The sequence below is a fragment of the Gossypium hirsutum genome, chromosome D02 (assembly GCF_007990345.1).
Source record: "Gossypium hirsutum isolate 1008001.06 chromosome D02, Gossypium_hirsutum_v2.1, whole genome shotgun sequence".
Taxonomy (NCBI): domain Eukaryota; kingdom Viridiplantae; phylum Streptophyta; class Magnoliopsida; order Malvales; family Malvaceae; genus Gossypium; species Gossypium hirsutum.
In genome coordinates, this window is record NC_053438.1 from 69,435,359 (window position 1) to 69,459,572 (window position 24,214).

At 29.6% G+C, this 24,214-nt stretch overlaps 2 protein-coding genes across 5 annotated transcripts; one reads left to right on the forward strand and one right to left on the reverse strand.

Annotated features, from left to right (window-relative positions):
* Positions 1–8,607: 8,607 nt before the first annotated feature.
* LOC107908860 (classical arabinogalactan protein 9-like) lies at positions 8,608–10,129 on the forward strand. The gene is made up of 2 exons (NM_001327007.1): positions 8,608–9,168; positions 9,751–10,129. Exons 1-2 carry the CDS (start codon positions 8,608–8,610, stop codon positions 9,832–9,834), a joined length of 645 nt encoding a protein of 214 aa, NP_001313936.1. The 3' UTR covers positions 9,835–10,129.
* Positions 10,130–12,888: 2,759 nt separating this feature from the next.
* On the reverse strand, positions 12,889–15,241 carry LOC107908861 (uncharacterized). 4 transcript variants are annotated; one of them, XR_005910574.1, is made up of 5 exons: positions 14,608–15,241; positions 13,984–14,331; positions 13,497–13,910; positions 13,238–13,409; positions 12,889–13,170 (listed from the first exon to the last, which is right to left on the reverse strand). XR_005910574.1 is itself a non-coding variant. In XM_016836145.2 (4 exons), exons 1-4 carry the CDS (start codon positions 15,049–15,051, stop codon positions 13,377–13,379), a joined length of 1,239 nt encoding a protein of 412 aa, XP_016691634.1. In that variant the 5' UTR covers positions 15,052–15,241; the 3' UTR covers positions 12,889–13,376. The 4 variants fall into 4 exon arrangements, 2 of the variants coding, with proteins under 2 accessions (XP_016691634.1, XP_016691633.1); XR_001687116.2 differs by having other exon boundaries at positions 13,238–13,910; XM_016836145.2 differs by having other exon boundaries at positions 12,889–13,409.
* Between the last annotated feature and the right edge of the window lie 8,973 nt (positions 15,242–24,214).

The window sequence follows — 24,214 nt, forward strand, 5'->3', positions numbered from 1 at the left end:
CCTCTCTCGCCTTAACGATAGTGTTGTTTATCCATTTTTCGCTCTACACTCTTTTCCTCATGCCCATCTCAAACTTTTGTTCTCTCCTTTACCTTCTTCATCGCTCATACAGTACGACTTCCCACCCGACCCCCCTAGCAAGGTTAACTAACGTTGTTTCTTAGTATCAACAACATTAGATTGGGATTCAATTTTACTTTTGATTTATTTTTTTTATCGAATTCCATTGTTATATGGTTCATGGTTTTACATCTTAATAAAAATCAAGAGAAAATATTTATCAATTATAAGAAACCATGATAAGTTAAAAGCAATCATTTTTAAACACCAATTTGTGATTAAATTTAATTAATTATTTTTTAATTAGTTTAATTAAAATTAAATTGAGTTAGAAAAAAATATTAGATACGAAGGAGTGTATAATAATATTGAGTTAGAATGATAATAAAATTCTTCTAATATTAACCAAATTATTGATTTGGTATACTTGGTTAAACTAAGCAAATAACTAGTGAGAAGACGTGATCATGAGTCAGGCCGATGATAAATTTTAAGTTCGTTTTCTAGGTCCAGGTTTGGCTTGATCCGAAAAATGGGCTTAAGATTTTGTCCAAGCCTAATCCAAATTAAATTTGTTACTCTCGAGCTTGACCCGACCTGCCTATATTAAATTTTTTAAGATTATTTTTGTATAAAAATAAATTTAAAAAACATAAAATAAATATTTCTCAACAAGTTGAAAATACATTAAAAAAAATCTTTATACTTAAATAACACTAACATGATTGCAACTTAGCGAGCAAATGCCTCTAAAATAGTAGCAAAAATAACAATAAAACAAAAGTTATACAATATCCAAACAACAACAATAAAATAGTAGCAAAACAGCAGCGAAACAACAATAAAACAACTTATTCGGGCTAAGCCAGGCCTAAGCAAAAAAATCCTACCTAAAGCCCAATCCATTTAGAAAACGGACTTTATTTTTTATCCAATTCTATTTCTTGGGCCTATATTTTTTTGCCAAAATTCTCACTTTTAGGACGTATCTTCGGATCTGGACGAATAACTTGACTCATGATCGGTTCTACTGATAAGGGACCAGTACTATTTCTCTTTTAATATCTTAATTTGTAAATGTATACAATCACAACGCAATATAAATAGAAAAGTTTTAAAAAGGCAACCAAAAAGGGTTTTAGTTGCAAATAAGGGATTGTTGGTAAATGCATCGAATTCTTAGGTTGGAAATTTATTATTTGTAAATATTAAATTTAAGTTTTCTTTCATATGATTCTACATTTAAATTTTATTATATATACATTCTATTTAAATTTATTTTGATTTAGATTCGAATATATTTTAATTTTCTATTAATTATGCTTTATATTAAATACTTTATAATTCTAATTAATCAGACAAGTTTTCTTTATGATCTATTTGTATTCTTCTTCTTCTTCTTTTTTTTGAATAATCTTATAATAAGTTATGATCGTATCTGTTCTTTTTTGACACAATGTCTAGAATTACCCATAGCTCCTCCCCAACCCATAAATAGAAGAATAATACGCTTCTGCATATTCAAGTCCACATCTTTTTACAGTGGCAACAATGTCGACACTGATTGAGTCTCAATTGGCAATCTACTTGTATTCTTTAATGCTCTAACCTTTAAAAAGGGGGGTTTAGTTGAAGAGAGGTCATGACACTTAATCTCATCCAAAACAGGTCAAATGAAATGAAACCTTACTCTAAACATGGCCTTTCAAGACAGACCAAATGTTACAAACACAAAGCATGTTCGAGTCTTGACATCCTCAATTCATGTCATTTTTCAGTTTCTTCTTATGACAGTAACCTTAATTGGTACGAAATTTGATTGAGAGATAGCTTTTGATTAAACCACATGCTTTTGCAGTTGAGAAAAAAAAAAGAATAAATAATGCCATAAAAAGTTCAACTTCAATTCATCTTTGTGGAAAGAAATGAATGGGCCAACAGGAGGAGGATAACCAGTTCATATCACTTATATTTACAGATAATGATCGTTGAACCGATGGGGTCCCTCTTCCCCCCTCTATTGCTTATTCTCTAAGCTGCTTATGGACCACTTTTTAATTAGTTTTCGGGTTAATTAATCGAGCTTCCCTGAACTATTATTTAGATTTTAAATCAGTCCTTAAACTTTAAAGTATTAGTATCGATTTAAATTTGATTCGGGTTAATTGTAATCACAGTTGTATTTAGTATATGAATAACTTGAGTTTGACATGTTAAGAAAATATATCGAGTCATTAAAACTTAGGGGTTTTTTTAAATATCAGATTTGGTATGCCCGTTTAGTATGTACACATAAGTTTATAATTTGATTTTTGTGTTTTAAATATGTTCCAAGTTAGATTTGAGTTTATATTTAAGGCCTTAGCTAATGACCAAACTAACATAATGATTTGATTGATATGATATCGATAATTTGAGGACTCAATTTAAACTCGAGGATATAGAGAATTTAATTAAAACGTTTTGAAGTTTATGAACCAATCTAAAATTCGAGACATAATTTAAGGGTGCTTGATATAATTAATTTTGAATTTAATTTTTTTTAAATCAGTAATTTTGTGAATATTGATACTTGAATTTTATATAAAAAAAAGTTTTCTAAATGGGTTTTTGTTAAATTACTTCATTTTAAAGGAGGATTGAGAGTGAGTTTGGATGATTGGTGCATTTACCTGCGGTTAGTGTAAAAACAGCGGTGGCTGTGAGATTAGATACTATAGCGATACTGTAGCGTGAGACAAAAAGTAAGTTAAACGCACCGCACCCAATCGTCCATCCAAACCCACCCTGAATCTAGGGAATTAAGGGAAATGATAATAGTTTTTTCTATTTTAATAAGTGGTTGAGGGTTCAATCTTTACCTTAAATATGAAGTAACTTTAAAACTCGTGACCAGATTGCACCCCTAAATCGACCTCTAAAACTTGAATGATTAGTCACTCTTGAACCCATAAAAAGAGGATTGAAAGTTTCAATCCACATGCAAAACCAGAAATGACTATAAAAGCATCACATAAAAATGGTAACCTCATTTATTAAAATTTAGATGATGATATATCAATAATATAAATACATTTATTAAAAGTTTATATAAAAAATCAAAATTAACTTTAATTAAAATGAAAAAAAAATTAGCATTTATAATAAATTTAATTAAATTTTAGTTCAATTGACATGGACAATATTACCAATAAAGAAGAATGTGGATTCGAGTGCGTTGAAGTACATTACTTATAGGGAATTGTATAAGGTGTAAAAATCTTGTTGAAACTGTTAGGTGGTAAATATAATGATGAAACATTATTTCATGTTTTAATGTGCTTTAGAAAAGTTTGGATGAAAATTGTTTAAAATTTTTAAAAACCGAAAATAATTTAAAATATCATTTCAAAATATTAATGTCTTTTGTTTATTCTTTATATTAAGAGGTTTATTGAGTTAGTGTCACTTATCAATCAATCTCAATTGGATTAAAAAATTATCAAAAATTTATTCTTTTGAGTTAGGATGTGTTTGATAAACTGAAAATTTAAGTACTACTAAATTTTATAAGTGCTGAATTTATATTAAAAAATTATTTGATAAATTAGTATGTATAATTACTGAATATAATCATATTGTTTGATAAAAGTAAATACTTATATTAAAATTTTATTTATTAATATAATATTTATATTATTTTAATTAGTTTTGAATAAAAGATACGTATGGTAATTTGAATATCTCTTTTTTTTCAAAATTTTTTTTAATAAAATAAAATAAACTTAATTTTTTTACTAATAAGCAGCTGCCTACCTACTTATCTTACTCAACACTTTTTTGTTGAAAATTTTATATTATATGTTGAAAATTTTAATTATCAATAAAATAAAAATTTTCAATGGTTTATCAAATATACTGTTTATGTCAGGAGTCTAAACTTTTATATCAATTTTAATAAACTTATTATATGAATATTCTCACATATGTAATGGATGTACAATAATCTAGTATTGTTTATGTATTTTAAATATATTTTAGAATATTAAAATAATTTTCTTAAAAAAAAGAGAGTTGTTTTTTGAGTTCTGCTTATTGTAGTGGGTCATATGAAAGTGGGAGAAGATTTGGTGAAATTTTATAGAAACAATTTTTCATTTTTATAGAGAATTTGAGACCCTCTAATTTCCACATGAAATCCTTCTTTAAAAATTAAAATTTTCATTTTATTTTATCCTTTTAAATTTTAATTTATTTGTGAACTTTTAAAAATCCTTAAGTAAGCCTTCACCAAATTTACCAAAAAAAATCCAAACGCATCCTAATTATTTCAGTAGTAAATAAGGCCCATGCTTAAATGCAATCATGAGCTGCTAAAACTGGACGGGACCGATTCATTAAAGACGAAAATGAGTCTTAGTTCGATTAATATCAGGAGTATTGTCATTGTAAGAGGATATTGATTCAAGTGTACTAAAGCATATTATCCTCCTATTTAAGGGTTACGGAGGAGCTGCGTGTAGTTTTAGGCATTTTATAAAGAAAGAACAAATGTGATAATAACCTATAATAGAATTAATGTTAAAAAAAATTATGCGATGATGTAGCTTAAATTATATTGATTTTGGATTATATTTACATTCGATAATTATATTAAATTTAAAATTTAAAATAAAATAAAATTATACCAAACATTCCCAAACTAAAATTCAAATTCTAGATTAGTCTCTAAAATTCAAGTTGTTTTAACTGAATCCTCAAAATATTAGTATTGTAGCAATCCAGTCATTCAACTACTCTAGAGATGAAGCCAATTTTTTTTTTGGGACCAGATTTAAGCTATAATTTTTTGAGAGAACTAAAATGCGATTTTAATATTGTAATAATATAAAGTTTTACAATTTCTCAACGGGCTAAATTATAAACTTTACAATTTTGAAGGGCCTGAATTGAATTCTAGATTTTAGAAGGGTGAAATGCAAATTTGCCATTGGATTAACTTAAAATTTTACAAGTTTTAAACATCCTCTAGTGTTGCCCGAGATCAAGCTTGAATTTTACGTGGAACATATTTAAAATACATTATTAAATTTTAAATTTTAAATACGTCTCTACTCTTTGCTTATGACATGAATAACTTGAATATAACCTCTTAAAAAAGAAAAGAAAAAAACCCTTCTAATAATTTTAAAAATTGGACCATAATTCAACCACATTATTGAATTAACACTTTGAAATACTAGTAATTAATACTAATAATATTTTAAATTATTGGTAAAAAGACATTTTTTAATCTCTCGATTTTGAAACCGAGCAAATTGGTCTCACTAAAACAGTCAAAACAATTTAATCCCTATCAATTTCGAAAGCGAGCAACTAAAAACAATTAATTACAACGTTAATGTTTTCCATCAGTTGTACATGGTTTTGATTGGTATGATAACAAATTTAGTCCTCAAAGTTTACACATCCTATCAAATTGGTCCTGATCAAAGTGGTGCCCGAGGCCCGGCCTGTTTTTTAAACGGGCCTCGTTTTTTTGCCCAAGCCTATATTTCGGGCCTATGTTTTTACTCGAACCCTCCCTTATTTCGGGCCGGGCTGCTCGGCCCATGGACAGGTCTAGTGTTGAGGCTGAAATTGTCGAATTCGTTTTAGAATCAAGGCCAAAATGACAAAATATTTAAATATTGAAAGCTAAATTTGTTTTCATACCAATCAAAATCATGTAAATTTACTCAATTTTGAAATTGAAAAAATCCGAAAAATTCTGTCTACCTAATAATATTGAAATTGTGAAACGTGGAGAAGCAAAGCGGATTGATGTATAAGCAAAGCTTTCATAATCTGTCTCTCGCGCATTTTGGGCACCAAAATTATGTTAATTTGTTAGTGATTAAGACCCTAATTAATTATTATAATTTGGTTACTTAATCACAACGATTACAGTTGGGAAGTCGAAGGATTGAGATGTATTGTTCGCATAGTTCGATAAGTACATCATCAATTCGTTTGTCTTTCTCATTCAATTAACTTCCTTTTTTTTTGACATTTGATTTTCCTTCTGATTTTGAAAATTTTGACATTTTTAACAATAAAATTATGATATGTCACCTGTTACATGTTTTTTTTTATATAAAAAGCAATATAGGGATTATTTATAAACTTGTTATTATATTATGGGTTAATGTTAAATTTAATTTTTTTTATCTTTTATATAAATAAATAAAATTGTTAGGAAAAAAAGAACCAAATGAATATATATAAGAAATTTTTTTACGGACCTTTCCCATCATATCATTTATGGTCCCCTTTTAATTATTTAATGATATTTTAATAACTTTTTTCATGTCATTGATACATAATTTTGGTAATTTTTTACCCTAAACCATGAATCCCAAACCCAAAAACTTGAACATGAACTCTAAACCTCAAACACTGAATCTTGAACTTTAAACCCGAACCTCGAACCATGATAAGAACCTATAGTTTAGGTTTGGGGTTTAAATTTAGGGTTCAATATTTAATGTTTGATGTTTAGGGTTTGAGTTTAAGGTTTTGGGTTTGAGATTTATGGTTTAGGGTAAAAAATTTATCAAAATTATGTATCAATGACATAAAAAAGTTATTAAAATATCATTAAATAATTGAAAAGGGACCATGGATGATATGGTGGGAAAGGTCTGTAAAATAATTTCTCATATATATAGTTATTAAATTAATAAATTATTTTTTTCCAATTATCATATTTTAAATAATTAATAAATTTCATCCAAACATGATATTTTATTATGTCGTGAAAATACAACTTATTATCATCTGAATTTAGTAACGAAATTAATTAATTAGCTAAAAGCATGGACCAAATTGAACATGCCAAACGTTTCAGATAGAGGCCTGATCGCAAAAACAACAAAATGCGAGAGACCATATACGAAATTAGCTCATTATTAATTTCCCCTAAATGCCCATGGCATTTTCCTTCTAGAGAGATGTCACCATGCCAATACCCATGGACATGATTCTTATATATAGTAATATAGATTATATCGAGTCTTAATTTTGGGCCCTTAAATTTAGTAATTAGTATCCAATTTAGGAATTTGGCAATTTTTTTGAAAATTGGTATTGAATTGCATTTCGTGACATTTTGAAATTGTAAAAAATATTTTTTAAAATAACTTTTAGATGTTATGTATATTTTAATTTTCACATAATAATGTCATGTCATTAAAATTTAACAAAATTTATGTTATGGGGCTCAATTGAAAAAAAAATTACTAAGTTCTCGGATTAATATGGATAAAAAAAGTAAGGTACTAAAATGAATTTAGTTACCAAGTTTAAGGACCAAAAATTACATTAACCCTTTTAAAATAAAAATAAAAATAAAAAACATGCAACGCCTTAACTTAGCGTACAAATTACATTTGCCAGATAGCCATGAAATGATCCAGCTCATCATATCTGTATATTAGATGGGGGCCTACTCGTCTTTGTCCTCATTTATCCCATTTACCTTCCATCTAATTTGTTTATTTTAATAAATTGATAATTTATAACTTTATAAATAAATTATCTTTATAAATTATTAGTAAACTATCACAAACATTTTACTTTAATTTTTTTACTAGTTATCATTATTTAATTTATCAAAATTTTTTGAACAATTTTATTATAGATTCTGGTCATATATGTTCTTTATGACAAAAAAAATTGTTTAGAACTACCTATAGCTCCTTTTCAACACCAATAAATAGGAGAATAATGCGCTTCTGTACACTTGAACCCACGTCTTCCTGCACTGGCAATAATACCCTATACCAATCAAGTTAAAACTCCATCGACATTTATCAAAATTATTTTTTAACATCAAATATATAAATAATAAACCAAGCCTTCAACAACAAATTTTTTTAACCATCAAATATATCTTAAATTTTATTTTATTGTAATTTTATATGAATTGATTATAATTTTAATTGATCGAATATATATCCTTTATTATTTATATTATATTTGTACTTGTAATTTTTAAAAAAATTTAAATTAAACATGCCTTTTTTTTAAAATGTAAATATAAATATTTGTTTATATTATAATGTGTTTATAATAAGAGTCAGATTATATATATATATTTTTGTAATAGAGTCAGATTATATTTTACATCTTCTGTTCGAAAAAATAGGAAAATTAATCAACAGATAAAAATTAAATCTATTCTTATTATTAAAAATTATTTAATTTCTGAAAAAATTCTTATAGGTAACCTTTTAGATCTTTTTTAGCTGTGTTTAATAAAAAAATATAAAAGTAGTTTTTTTAGAGTAAATGTAAAACTTTAAAATAATTGTAATATGTAAAATTAAAAATATTAAACTATTTACAACCGTCGGATTAAAAATGATATATTTTTGAATGATGATGAAGATCGATTCCTGATGTATATAAATACTGCCTTCTATTCCCTTCAGTCTTCACTTCACCCACTTTCTCATTTCACACGGGTTGTGGCGTAGTTTAAGCAGAGAGGGTGCGCAGGATAAAGCTATTCACCATTGTTTCAACATGAAGGTTTGTAATAAAAATTTGTTTCTATCAGCATTGCTTTGCATTGCTGTTGCAGGAGTTTTGGGTCAAGCTCCTAGTAATCCTCCTACGTCTACGCCGGCGCCACCCACACCACCGGCTTCTACTCCTCCTCCGACGACTCAAGCACCGCCTACACCAACCGCCACTCCGCCACTGGTTTCTACTCCTCCTCCCACTTCATCACCGCCCCCAGTGACAGCTTCTCCACCCCCAGTTTCAACTCCTCCACCCAGTTCTCCTCCTCCTGCAACTCCACCACCTGCTTCTCCTCCTCCTGCAACTCCACCTCCAGCTTCTCCACCTCCTGCCACTCCTCCACCAGCTTCTCCACCTCCCGCCACTCCACCACCTGCAACCCCACCGCCAGCAACTCCTCCTCCTGCTACCCCACCACCAGCTCCATTGGCTTCTCCTCCAGCCACAGTCCCAGCTATCTCTCCAGTACAAACACCATTGACATCGCCACCAGCTCCGCCGACCGAGGCCCCAGCACCTACCCTCGGGGCTGCTACGCCAGGTCCAGCTGGAACTGACACGGTACATTTTCTCTTATTCCACCATTTTATATCCTTCTTCTCCACCTACGATCAAGCTTTATTATCGGTTGAAATTTAAGCCTTTACAGCAAGACTTAAAATATAATTTTATTAATGGTTTTATAATATTAAATTATAATTTTATCATTCTTACACATTAATATATAATGTGATAAAATTTTTTACTTTGGGTACCGTGCCAACTTCCTAACGTCGCCCTTAATCTTACATAAACAACGATCTGAGCTTGTCTCGATATTAGCTAACCCTTAAGCCATTAGAGATGGCTATTGGTTCCGTCTCGACATACCTTCAACATAATCTGATTTAAAATTAAATACTTATATCTGTTTTTTAACACAATATTTAAAATTATCTATAATTTCTTCTCAACTTATAATTAAAAGTACAATACTTCAGCGTATTCAAATTTACGTACCTATGTTAATCTAATTTGACAATAATATTTATGTTAATTGAATTAAAGCTTGAGATATTAAATTTAATTAAGACTCAACATTAACGACAGTACGATTCAACGTATTAGATTTAATTAATGTTGATTTTGAACCTATTATTGCAGAGTGGAGCAAATCAAATGTGGACCGTACAAAAGATGATGGGAAGCTTAGCCATGGGATGGGCTCTGCTCAATCTGATGGTTTAAAACAAAAGAGTGCCTCACATTTGATGCAATAGCTCTGTAATGTTTCATTCATTTGCTTATTTCGGCCTTGTTTTTCTCGTATTCTATGGGCTGATGTCTCATATGGGACTTTTCTACTAGAGAGCCTACGTTACTTTACCATTATATTGTATTCTTTGAGACATTATTATTTTTTTACCTTTTGAGGACACTCTTTTTTTGTATTTGAAGGAATTTATTGTTTATTTTGTTTGGAATATGTTTGGTTGGATTTATTCGATTCATATATATTATATAAAAGTAATTATGTTATTAAGAAACGTAGTAAGAACTTACAAATATAAGGATCGAATCCCGAACTTCATGCAAATCAATTTACAACCCACACAAGTTTAACATTAAATTAACGTGATTGGTTAGTAAATTCATGTTTCTCTGTTTAATTTGTTGAATTCTTATCAACTTTTTCAATGAACAACATGGATCACATCGACTGATTGAATCAGTTATCTAATCAATTGAATTAGTTATCTGTTGTAAACTTGTGAAAAGATAATAAAAAATTTAAAAATTGATAATTGAATTCACGATCTGAACAATTAAATTAAAAATGTAACATCTTATAACATTGGGAGGAAGGGAAAACTGATTTCTTAAGCAACTTAGGATTGGAAGTGTAATTATAATGTGAATTACTTACGGTAGAAAAAGTGTGTCCAAAATTGGAGAGCATGCATGTGGAAAGAAATGATTAAGAATGATAATGACTTTAGTTGGTTATAGTCATAAAGACTTATAGATGAAGTTAAACCATTAGGTCCACCATTTATGGGTTCCCTTTATTTGCTTTGGAGTAGCTTTGAGAGTTGAGATCCATGGGATGTAAGAAGTAGACTTTGATTCATTGGGAACTAGCTACATTTTTCTTAGTCCTACCATCAATCCTATTAGTGATTAAATTATTAGTGGTAGCTAATCCAATATAATTATTTAATTAATTAAAATTTTATAAATAATTTATTTCTTATCTCAACTTTTAATTTTTTTATATATTAATTAATTTTTTATCTAGGTAATTGGTTCGAATAACACCATATATTATGAATGAATGTGTGGGGATAGTTTGTTTTGTTGTTTTGTAAGAACTCATGCTCTTGCACTTTTAAAGGACAATCTCTATAAACCGTATTGGCTGTTGTGCTTTGGCCAAATGGGTTGCTAACTATCGTATTATTTTCAGTAAAATCTAATTGAAAGCCTTTCTCTTTTACGATAGAAGTGCATATGTAAGAGTGTGTGTACCCTGAGTCTATCAATGCATGCACACAAGAGTCAAGTAAAGAGAAAGTATCAATAATAACGTCAGGTACATCCTGCTCCTCTTGTGGCTTAATACAATAGCATCGTTCTGGTACCAGAGTACTTGATTTAATCGGAATCTCTTTCTTAGCTCTCTGACTACTCCCAGCATTGCCATTCCTAATAAACTTTCTATTTCTTTGAGAAGTGGGGGCAGATCTCTCTGTTTGTGTAGGGTTACTGGCTATCTTCTTAGCACAATCTTTGAAGAGGTGATCTTTGGAGCCACACCCAAAGCATGCTCCTGTAACTCTCCAACACTCCCCAGAGTGGCTATTGTTGCAGTGCTCACAAATCGACTGAGATGATCTTCTCACTAACCTTCCTGTACTGGCCACAGATGTCACCTGCTGTACGGACCTAGCTACTCAACCCTGACTCAGCCTCTGACCATGCCTTTGAGTGTGAATTGGTGTAGAATATGATTGACCCTGAGAATCCCTAGCCTTTTGGTAGCTGGAAATGATGCATAACTAGTCTGTCCCTGACCTCGCTTAATCTGGCTCCAATTCTTTCTTTTCTGCTCTTCTTGCTTAACTTGCTCTACTTTCAAAGCTCTCTCCACTAAGGTAGAAAACTCTTGAATATTCAAAGCTGCAAGGGGTACCCTAATCCCATTATTGAGGCCACGCTCAAATCTTGCGCACTTATCTGCTTCTATAGATACCAATTCTTTGGCATACCAGCTGAGTCGTATAAACTCTCTCTCATACTCAACAACAGTCATATCATTCTGCTGAAGATACAAAAACTCTGCCCTCCTCTTTTCTAAATAGATAGCACCAATGTACTTTTTCTTGAATTTAGCTAAGAAAAACTCCCAAATCAATAATTCATTATTTGACATTTTGAAACTAATAAAAAAAATTCTCCCTTTATTTCAAAAACAAAATAAATCATGTGACAAAAAAATTTAATGATATTAATACATTTTAAAATTCACGTCAACATTTTAACTAGAATAAAATATTTAGTATAATTAATAATATTATAAAAGTTGAACTAACAAATTATATAAAAAAATAAAGTATAAAAATTTAAATTTAAATTTAATCATTATTATACAATCTCAAATATATAAACGGATGATAATTGAAAATTAATTATTATTTTAATGTAAATAAAATTTTATTTTATTTTTCTCCCTAAGCTATTAATCATAACTTCTAATTTGTCTGGAATGAAATGAAATTTTATCTTAGCCATGGAGGCAGGGAACACGGTCAAGGAACAAGGTACAAATGGTACACAAAACGTTGAGGTTCACTAGGGCTGTTGGCTATGGCGGGACTTAGGGATCATGGACAAATTACAAGAAACGAGGCTAATTGTATTTTGTCTCTTTAATTTAAAAAATGAGTAAATTAGTCTTTATATATTAAATTAAATAGTAAATTAATCAATCTATTAAAATTTTTATCTATTTTTATTGTTAAAAACTAATTCCTATATGTTAGCATGAAGTACACACGGTTATTCCGTCAACCACAACCGATTTTTAATAGTAGAAGTGATGAAATTTTTAACAGTTTGCTCTTTGATCTTACATATAGAGATTACTTTATCCATTTTTTAAGTAAAGAGAATAAAATACAATTTGACTCATAATATAGGGACTTCCATAATACTTTTACCCTCCGCACCGATAAGGTTTATAAAATATTCATGAAACCCGGGGAAAATGAAACATTAAGAGAAGATATACTTCAATACAACTATGCAAATAATCTTGGCCATTCACAGATTGAAAAAACAATGAAATTCCAAACGCTTCATTCAAAGAGACAATTCAAGAAATATGTGACTGATGAAAAAAACTATATTTTGTATTTACATTTTACTTTCACCAGCACTATGAAACTGCAACCATACAGCAATCATTTAACACATTTTACAGCAGGCGAGGCAATAAAACTAGTTAATTCCACCTCATTTACCATGCCTTGTATTCAAAAAAAATTCTCACAGAGGATCACAAATCCATAAATATTTGGAAACCTGTGAATGAAGATGCTCAAATTTGAGATTAATAGGCTTAAAGTAACGTATGAAAAATGATTTGTACCTTGTAACTTCTGAGGGGTTTTACTCAAATGCAGTAGCTACCAATATGAACCATTGCCAACATGTGATGATTCTATCTATGGTTTATCATACATCCGTTCTCCGAATCATGATGTCAGTGCCGCCATTCTGCGCTTCTTCTAAAGGTGGATTGCGTTCTCTCCCCTTTCATCCTGAGGGAATTCACAGGTTTCAGTGATGGATAAATCACTTGGGGGGATAAAACAATCAACAGAAAGGCCTGGTATGTTAAAGGCAACCTCTTCGATCGTCCAAGTTTCTTCCATCTTTGTTTTCGTATGGTTCATTGCAACTTCTCCGAACCTGAAAAGTGTAACGACGGTATGTCCAGAATGTGCTATCACGATACCTTCGACAGGATGGTAATCTTCGAGAAAAGTATTGATTGTAGTTTCCCAATAAACCGTATCACCGCCAGTAGATTGAACGCGAGTTAAATGTGAATCTTCCATTTGAACAAGTAGTCCAGTCTTCTGACTGAAGTAGCCAAATAAAACATGCCTTATGATCTCTGCAGGGCCTTCACTTCTTGCCTTGAGTGTCCGAGGACCGGCACATAGCTTGAGGATGAAGCAATCTTCACCATTAATATTTTTTTCTCCTATGCATCTTGCATTAGCAAACATGATAGCTGTAGTTCTAGGGTCAAGACCCTAAAGCAGGAATATCAGAAAACTGAGAAGCAGCCAACGATCAACAATCGAATAAAGGGAGGAAATTTCTCACCTGAAGTGCACGACGCAAGGGTCTAACCGGCCCCTTTGCGGTGTGTGCACCAAGCCAAGGTGTATACCTCCATACAAGGTTCCCATTACAACCAGCATGAACCTTGCAGCCACTGACCGCAAGTTCGACATACCACATGTCCGGATTCATTTGCCAGAGTACAAACCAACCGGACTCGGCACCTCTAGAGACATTACAGCTCTTAACAATTCTCGTGGCGGTTTCGTATTCACAAGCTATCATTTTGAGCTTTCCCATTGCATACGCATTCTTAATGGAGCTTTGTAACTTTTGAACCCCAGTGGCAGCTATATACTGCTGCAATATGTAGTGAGCAGAGGAAGTTTCCTGCACACCATACCGCAATCAATGGAAAAAGAATAGAAAAAAGAAAAATTAATAATGGGAAAAGTGACAGCATTTTAGCACTTGAAATACAGCAAGGAATAAACCCTAATAATGATCCCTGCAGCCGTTAAAACCCTGTTTTTGCGCCTGAAATTCTAAGTTCTAACAATATCTTTTGTATCCATCTGTTCGGAACCCAAGAAAATTGTATATTTCTACATGATTTTTTGCATTAAACAGGTAATTAAAAAGAGAAAGAATAAAAGGAGGACTAACAATGGAAGTATCTTTGATGCTCAAGTGAGGCAAAGGATCATTGGAGCTAACATGAATTGGAGCTAAAGGGGCGCCCATGATTCCAAGCAACAGCCTTAGATTAGACCTTCTGTGGTTCGTGGAAGTACAAAACTGTCCTTTAACCCATTGTCCTATCACCGACCCAACCCACTTCGGATCCCCGGATTTCCCTCGGTCCGGCTCCGGACCTTCCATGAGAGGAGATAACGCTTCACCGACTGGCCTTACAGTCCCGGATCTCGCCATCAACGGTTCCGGTTTCACCACGTGAGCACCGCCATGGTGGTTGTCTTTGTTTCCACGTAACGTAGTGGACATGAGTGAAAGGGGTCTTGCAGGGCTGTTGGACCGCGAGCGGGAAGGTGAAAGCCCGCGAACTATATCTTCTTTGAGAGCTGAGAGAAAACCTTGCTTTTTCTCCATTACTGGCCTGGTTCTTTTTCCTTTCCTTAAAAAATTCAAAATAAATAAGTTTCCTTCTCTGATTTGGAGCTGAATAAAAAAAAAGAAAAACAGAGACAAGAAAAAGGGCGAAAGTATTAGAGAGGAGAAGGTGAGTGCCCAAGTTCCTTCATGATTATGGAGAGAGTAAGAAGTGAGAACCCGAGAGCAGAAATATATGCATGTATGCATAATATTTATCTTCTTTATTTCAAAAATTAGTAAATTAGGCATTATTCACTAAATTAGTAAATTAAAATTAGTAAAACTTACGTGTCACTGTTTAGTTATTTTATTAGTTATATCAATTTTTAATAATAAAAATTGATAAAATTCTTAACAAAAATGATCAATTCACTATTTGATCTAATATACCGAGACTAATTTTTTCCTATTTTTAAATAGAGAGAGTAAAATGCAATTAAACACTAGTACAGTAGCCTAGAACCAACAAGTGTTGGTGCAGTGGTAAGGCATACTACATTTTCAGATAAAGAAATTGGATTCAAACATTAGATATGATATTATTGAAAAAATCAATCACAAATTCAGGAAAGACTAACTTTCATGAACCATGAAACCGACATAATGATATCTCAACAAAACCACTAGTTTAATTATAATATGAATTATTGATGCTAATTTATGTTGCACCGTGAGCGAAAAATGTAATATTAAAATCATATTTATATAAAAACTAATCCACAATTGAGTTATTGTTAAAATAGTAAAGTATTTATGATTAAATTTTATTTAAATATTTCACATAAAAATAATTAAAAAAATATTATTCTAAATATTCAATCTTTTATTAAATAAAGACTTCTAAGCAATTTATTTGATTAAATTGGTATACATTATATATAATATAAATACCAAATTTCATATAAATATATAATACAAATAATAATTAGAAATGAGAATTTATACGGATTAGGTGAGCCACTTTTTTTCCTATTACGTTTATAGATTTATATATAATAAATTTTATATGTATTATTTAATTCTTATTTTGCACTTATAAAATGAGATAATTAGTCAATTGAGTATTAGCTTAACTGATATGAACATTATTACCAGTGTAAGAGGACGCGAGTTCGAATGCGCTGAAATGTATTGTCCTCCTATTTATAGGTTAAAAAAAAACTTTGAGTAATTTTAAACATTAGTTTATGTTAAAAAGAAGATACAATAAAAATACAAAATAATTAAATAATAATAATATGGCAGAACAAATTGGGAAATCCAAAGCAGAGTGTGAACAAATTATATAGGAATGGTATTGAAAACTTAGTCGTAAAAGTAAAGCAATATCATGACATTGGTTATCTTAGATTTGGAACTTGTTGCTCTTACCAAACAAATCCTTTGTCCAATCAACAAATTTCGTGATGTCATGATGTGACTAAATTAAACTAAATTCGATGTTTTTTAAGTAAAGTCTCGTTTTCAAGTTATGTGGATCTAAAAAAAATTATTTAGGAGAATTTTATTTCGATTTAGGAATTTAATTTTTAGATTTAATCGAGACTTAATATAAAATTATAGTATTTGGGAGGTTCATATATTATAGGGATTGGATTAAATTAGTATCTCTATTGTTAAATGAATTAATTTAGTCCATATACTATTAAAAATAATTAAATAAGTCTAAATTGTACCAAAATTAACATTTATTGTATAATAAATGTCTTAATTTTTTTTTCAATCACACTTCAATTTTAAATAAAAGATTTAATTTATAGATCCATAAAAAGTTTAAAATTATTACTCTATTAGACAATAAATGATATTTTTTAAACAATAAATGTTAACTCTGTTCCGGTTTAGCCTTATTAGATTCTTTTTAATGGCATAGGGATTAAATTGATCCATTTAATAGTAAAAGAACTAATTTGATTAAGTTCCTATAATAGAGGTCTGAATTTTGGAATTATTATCGTTAGAAGAGTCTTACCTGAATAGCACCCTCGGCCTAAATAAGGTTAAGCTTAGATTGTAAAACGAACGAAGGCACCCGTAATTATAAGAAAAAAAGTTCATTGTATAAATATAATTATAACGGCTAAATCAAATTAATCCCTTTGTTATTAAATGGATCAATTTAGTCCTTATACTATTTAAAAGAATCAAATAAATCTAAATTACAACAGAGTTAACATTTACTGTATAAAAATGTCTTGAATTTTTTTTTCAACTACAATTTAATTCCAAAACCAAAAATTTAATTTACAAAACCATGAAAACTTTAAAATGTTAACTTTGTTTCAATTTAACCGTATTTAATTCTTTTTAACAGTACCGAAATTAAACTGATCCGTTTAATAATAGAGGGACTAATTTGATCACATCTATATTCACCTATAAAATTCTAACCCTTTTCATTAAATTGTATTTGTACTCTTTTCGTAAATATGTTGAATGCGTAGATGGTGAATGTAACATTCCATCCTCTACTTATCTTTAAATTCACAACACGTTATAATAAACACATCTCACCTTTCACTTTTTTTTCTTAAAATTACTTTGCAACAACTTGTTTTACTGCAAATTATGTCATTGATTATTGTTTGCAAGTAATCATATTATCATTATTACTTGGCTTTGCTTAAAAAATATAGGGTAAATTGTTAAAATAGTCACTTTTATTTTTCTCAAGTTATATTTTAGTTATTTACGTTAATATATTGTAACATTTTAGTCATTGAGTCATTAATTGCTATTAACGGTGTAACGGTAAGCTGATGTGGTACGTTAAATAATCATTTCAAACAAAATTTTTAGGTTAAATTACACAATTAGTCCCCATATTTTTTTCTTTTATGTTCTTTTAATTTTTTTTCTTTATTTTCCATTATCTTCTACTTATCCCTCTATTTTCCTTCCTCCTCCATCTCTTTTAACATAAAATGAACAAAATTAAATTGCTCAAAACGAAAAAAATATAGGGACTAATTGTATAATTTAACCTAAAATTTCCATTTAAAATGATGATTTAACGTGCCACGTCAGCTTACCCTTACACCGTTAACGACAATTAACGTTCGGTGACTAAAATGTTACAACATGATAACGTAAGTGACTAAAACGTAACATTTCGAACATAAGTAACTAAAAGATGACCGAGAGAAACAAAAACGACTATTTCGATAGTTTACCCAAAAATATATATTTTATAATTATTTGATGTTGTTTTTAACTCTATCCATATATTTAAAGTTTCTAACAAAATGACACCTATTTTTTTATAAATGTAATAAAAATATTTAACAGAATTTTAAATTCAAATGCGAATATTTAAAAAAGATGGTATGAGAATCCCGTGTGTTGGCTTGATGGTCAGGGTGTTCACCACCCTAGGTGTGATCTGGATTCGAGTCGCGTTAATTACGTTGTTGTTAAGGATTTGGTCTCCAATTGTAATTAAAAATAATTGCTATAAATTGTCACCTTTATTTCCCTTTTTTGTTTTAGTAAATCCTAGTTGTCCATTAATTTTTTGTTTTTGATGTGGAATTGTGGGGTATTTTGGACGGTTTGAGTCTTCTTATTGAGTAAGGATATGACAAGGTGCTTATTCAGTCTGACGGTTTTGAGGCAATCATCCAGGTGAATCCTCCAAAAGGGTCCAATTCTTTCTTGATTTGGAAGATCCATCAGATGTTATCCCGGTTTAGACAGTGGAACATTAGACACATTTCTAAAAAGGATAATAAAGAAGCTGACTGCTTGGTCAAATTGGTCCAACATATATCACATAATTTACTTTTGTTTAAGACTTTCCCGTCGGAGGGGATAGTCTAGTTTTTGTAATTAGTTTAGTTATGCTATTTTTTTCACCAAAAAAAAATCATGGTCAACATCTATTCTATTAACGAGCCTATAGAATGCGGAGGATTAATTACTGGGCTCGCTCCGATAGATACTTAGAAAAATAAAGAAAAATAAAAAAGATAATAATATTTTTTTTAATATTCACACATAGCTTGAAATTGTAATTATTTTGTCAAAAGTGAGGTTTTTGCATATTTAATAGTAAGCACATTATTACCCAAATTTATTCATGGATTATATACACAAATATGAATTTTTTTTGGGAAATTAGGTGGATTTATGCACCCAAAATAAAAATGTTTATAGAAGATTGAGTTAAGCTTGAATACACATAAATTTTTTTATTTGATCCGGTTTAAATTAAATTTGTCGGAATATTGCATAACATGATTAATCTAATCGATCGACGTATCTTATTAAAAGAAAATATAGGTGAATAAAATTGTATATGAATCGGTCGAGTTAAATTTGACTACAAATAATTTAATTATTTTATCCGATTTAAACCAAATTTGTCGGCATGTTAGATGGGATGATTAATCCAATCAAACAACGTATCTATTAAAATATAGACAAAATAGAGGGAAAAAGAAGAGAAAATTTAGGTGAACAAACTGATTTTAAATAAAATTATTTATGAATTCATCAAATTAAATTCGAGTCTTGAATCAATTCAAATGGAATATGTCGAGCTAAATGATTAATCGAATCTATAACCGTATCTAGTGCAGATTAACTAATTAATCTAAATAAATTGTTTATAGATCGATCGAATTAATAACATCTAAATGACTTTTTATTTAATCTAATTTGCTGAATCATATGCTCGTGCCTAACTAAAATGTACTAAAAAAACAATTTGATCTGAAAAAATTATGGATCGAATTAAATTTAAGTGTGATTCTTTTTTTTTAATTCAATTCAATTTAAAATTATTGGATTGGATTATCAACCTAACTTATAGATAAATCGGTTGAATTAAATTCTAGTCGAATATATATATTTATTACATGTGCTAAATTTAAAACTAAGACAAAACAACAAGGGGCAAAAATCAATATTTGAATAATTAAAAATTTTATTTATAATTATTTAAGGATTTTATCATCAAAACGAAGGGCAAGTTTCGTTTTTTTTTTTAATGCATGAAAAGCTTCAACATAACATAAATCAAATAATCAAACAACACTACTTCAAGCTTTAGCATTTTTGGCTTCCTCACCGTCTTTGGTCTTCACCGAAACATTTTTGGACGCCCCAATTGGTGTCGAAGTTGCAGGCGGAGGAGGAGTTGGGACACGAGCCACCTTGGATGGCAGTGCTTGAGTGGAAGGTGAAGGGTTGTTAATCTCTGTTGCGTTGTACGATTCGAGAGCTAAGTTGTTATCAAAAGACCTGAAAACAAATTGCGAGAGCTTCCTTTGACGACGATTGCGTATTGAAGACATCATAAGAGGAAAAACAAGAAGAGAATAAAAAGCAAAGGAGATTTTGATATTTTCTTGCAATACATAACACAAATGAAAAATATAGACATCAAATTTTTTTATATAAAAATAAATTTAAAAAATATAATATATCAAATACACCAAATATTTTATTAAAAAATAGGGTACAAAAATTACCTTGTAATGTTATTCTTTTTCGAGATTATTTGTTTTAGTTATTCAATTCATTTTTTAATTTTATATCAAGTTTCTTTTCATTCCATTTTAACTTGTGTTCATATTTTTTCTTCTTCCATATTTTTAATATATTTATATTATATTCATGTTTTTGTTATAATTATAATCATATGTTAGAATACATAAACTTATATATAACTTTCACATGTTAAATATTTGGTATCTATTAAACTCCATGTGTTGATCTGATCGTGTTCATCGCCTCAAGTGTGGCCTAAATTTGAGTCGTGATAGTCATATTGTTATTAGGGCTTTACTCTCTTGTAATTTACCAAAAAAATTATTTGTTATATATATATATATATATTTACACATTGTGTATGCATGTCGTATTTATATTATTTCCATATTGTATTTTACTTTTTATATAGTTTGTCCTAGTGATTAAATTAAAAGATTAAATTAAAAATAAGTTTTATGTATATTTGTATTGTATTATATTTGATATAGTTTTTCAGAATAATTCAATTGTTTAAAAAATGATTTTTGTGTTTGCCTTATGTTTTAAGTTATTTGTACGGTTAAAAACCGACATACCTAAGAAATAACTAGTTAGTGACACGTGGTGTGCCACATGTACATCATACTAATATACGAAAACCAGTTTTTAAGAGTAAATATGGATGAAATTTTTAACAGAAGGACTGCTTTGCTTTTTTATCTAATGTACAGAGACTAATTTACCTATTTTTTAATAAACGGGACAAAATGCAATCTGACTCTTATTATTGGAGCCTCCATAATAATTTTATTGGGAAATATTTATTTAAAATTGGATTTTTTGGTCCGTGGAGCTCAGGATAAATATGTGGCATAAATAAGAAATGTGAAAATAAATAAAAATTATATCACGATATGAATATATGAATATAAACTATTAATTTACATAAATAATATATATACATACGAGTTGTAAAAATTAAGTGTGATGTAATCGACGTTATAGAAAAAATGGGTAAAAATACCATAAAGGACTTATACTAGGAGTTAGATTGTATTTTACTCCCTTAACTAAAAAATGAACAAATTAATCTTTGCATGTTAGATCAACAAGCAATTTGACCATTTCTGTTAAAAAATTTATTTATTTGTACTATTAAAATTTGACATGACTAACGAAATAACCAAATAGTGACACATGGTGATGCAAGCCTCAATGTCCAATTCTAGACCCATGGATGCAATGAGCTTTTTTTTTTTACCTCAAGGCCCAATAACAAGATTAAAAAAAAAGTAGATCAAACCAAGATTGAATGAGATTGCCCAAGACTTTGTTACAAAGAACTTAGAAGCGCATACGAGGAGAAAAGAAAATCAAGATTCACTTTATTATTTTCAAAAAAATCAAGAAACCGAAACTTGATCAAATTTTACTTTTTTGGGATATAATCAAGAAAATCAATATTTTAAATATTGGAATTCTTGGTCCCAGAAACTAATTCTTGAAGCCAATGCGCGATGGATCACACTGTCGAGCTTGAACGAGCCAATTTTGGTAGCGAACGAATCACAATTTCAAGTTTTTGAAAATCGACCCATTTGGGTGTCCACAAGCCCAAGGTGTCCCTCCCCCCAAATGTTATTATATTATTCATCTTTTGTTTAAATAAATATTCTTTGAGTTTATCTCTCCAAGAATTGTTCTTGAATTTTTTTTTAGAAGTTTTACCAATCTTTTAGATTGTGGGAATCAATTGGAGGGGAGATAAGGGTCATTTGAAGAGTGCCGTGATTTCTTCAATTTCAAGACTCCTTAATATACCTATCATGCCATTTTCATCTTCTTCTTGCTTTCTTCTTTCTTTTGTTTAGGTTTCTGTTCGATTCTTCTTGTTTTCATTTTAATCTTTATTTGATTCAATTTCATGTCATGAACAGCCAAAAATGACGTTCTCCCATCACTATTCCTTAAGAAACACTCAAAAATACTTATTTTATTTTCTTCTAGTGTTGGTTTTTTTATTATAAAATAATTTTGTTTTGGCTTAAAAATTCATTCTAATAAATCGTTTTGATTGTTTTGTTTTAGATTTGTTTGGAGGCTTTCTTAGAGTTCAAGAACGGTTTCTTTTCTTCCAATAAACCCTATTAAACTCATTCTTGAACTCTTCTTTGGCCGCCCTTCTCTTCTTTACTCTTTGATTTTCTCTTTTCATTCTTTTAATTCAAGAACTAATCTGATTTTGTTTCTTTGTTCTAATCTGAATCGGTCACCTATTATCTCAACAAAATCGGTTCAAATATTCTCCAGTTTATTGGATCTTCATCATTCTTTGTTGGCCGCACCTTCCTTACCTATTTTCTGGAATTTTCATTCGATTTAATACTTTTTTTTCAAATATGTTCTTATTAACCTATTTTCTCATCTTGGCAACCTTAATTCAAATGGAATTCATTATGAACAAGTTCTTTCCATAACTGACTTGATTTCATTTGCTACTGTTGACACCATTTTTTGGATGAAAACGGAGTCAACTTGGGTTTTGAAAAATGAAATGGGAGTCACCACCAATCCTTTTTTATGAGGTGTGATTGGATCACCTTGGAAAGTGGTTGTTTTTAATAAACGGTTTGATTTTATTAAAACAACAAGTTTGGTTCACGAAATTTAGAAAAACGGGTTCGGGAGTCGGTTACGCACGAGGAAGGATTAGCACCCTTGATACTCCCAAAATTGGTACCTAGTTGATTACTTAATGTCTTAATGTCGAAAATTGAGAACTTTGAAGAATTTTAAAAATACGATCCTTTTATTAAAACGTTGAAAATTTTTAGGAAAAGGGAAATATTTCATGTTATTCGAGAAAGAAAACCATATCCAAAAAAATAGGACACAATGTCTTGAATTCCCGATACGTGACTGAAAAATGCTTATTCAAAAAGTACTTTTAGCTATCTCGGATTTGAAAGCGAGATCACAACCAGTAAGTTAGGACGCAATCCTGTTTTAATCCCGAGATTATTTAAAACTTGAATTTGAAAAGATTCGTGTATTTAGATTTATTGTGGAAATCGAGACCCAGTAAGTTAAGGTACGGCATTCTCAAATCTAAACACGAGATTTTGCTTATTCAAAAATCATAATTTACGCAATGAAATGAATTAATCTAATATGAAATAATAAAACACGATGTTAATACTCACAACAAGACAATATTGAATACAATAGTGCAAAAATAATACGAACAATTGCAACAAAAATAAGATAAATACAAAGTATAAATCAATAACATACGAAAGCAAATAAAGTTAAAGCATTCATTCAAGTCAATAATGAAAATGAAATAAATAAATAAATGAATAAGAATATAAAAAAGTAAAAAGATATATGTGTGTGCATAAAATTATGAAAATGTAAAAATCTATGTATGTAAAAATATATGTAAAAATGTATGTGTACATTTATGTATATGTATAAAGTTATGAAATATATAAAATATAAGATAGGTATATGTATATATTTTTATAAAAATAAAAACGTACATATATATTATGTGCATGTATGCATTATAAAGTATATAAAAGTATATGTATACAAGGATATATAAATAAATAAGATATAAAGTATATAAGTATATATTTATGAAAATTAAGAAATATATATATATATATATATAGACATGCGG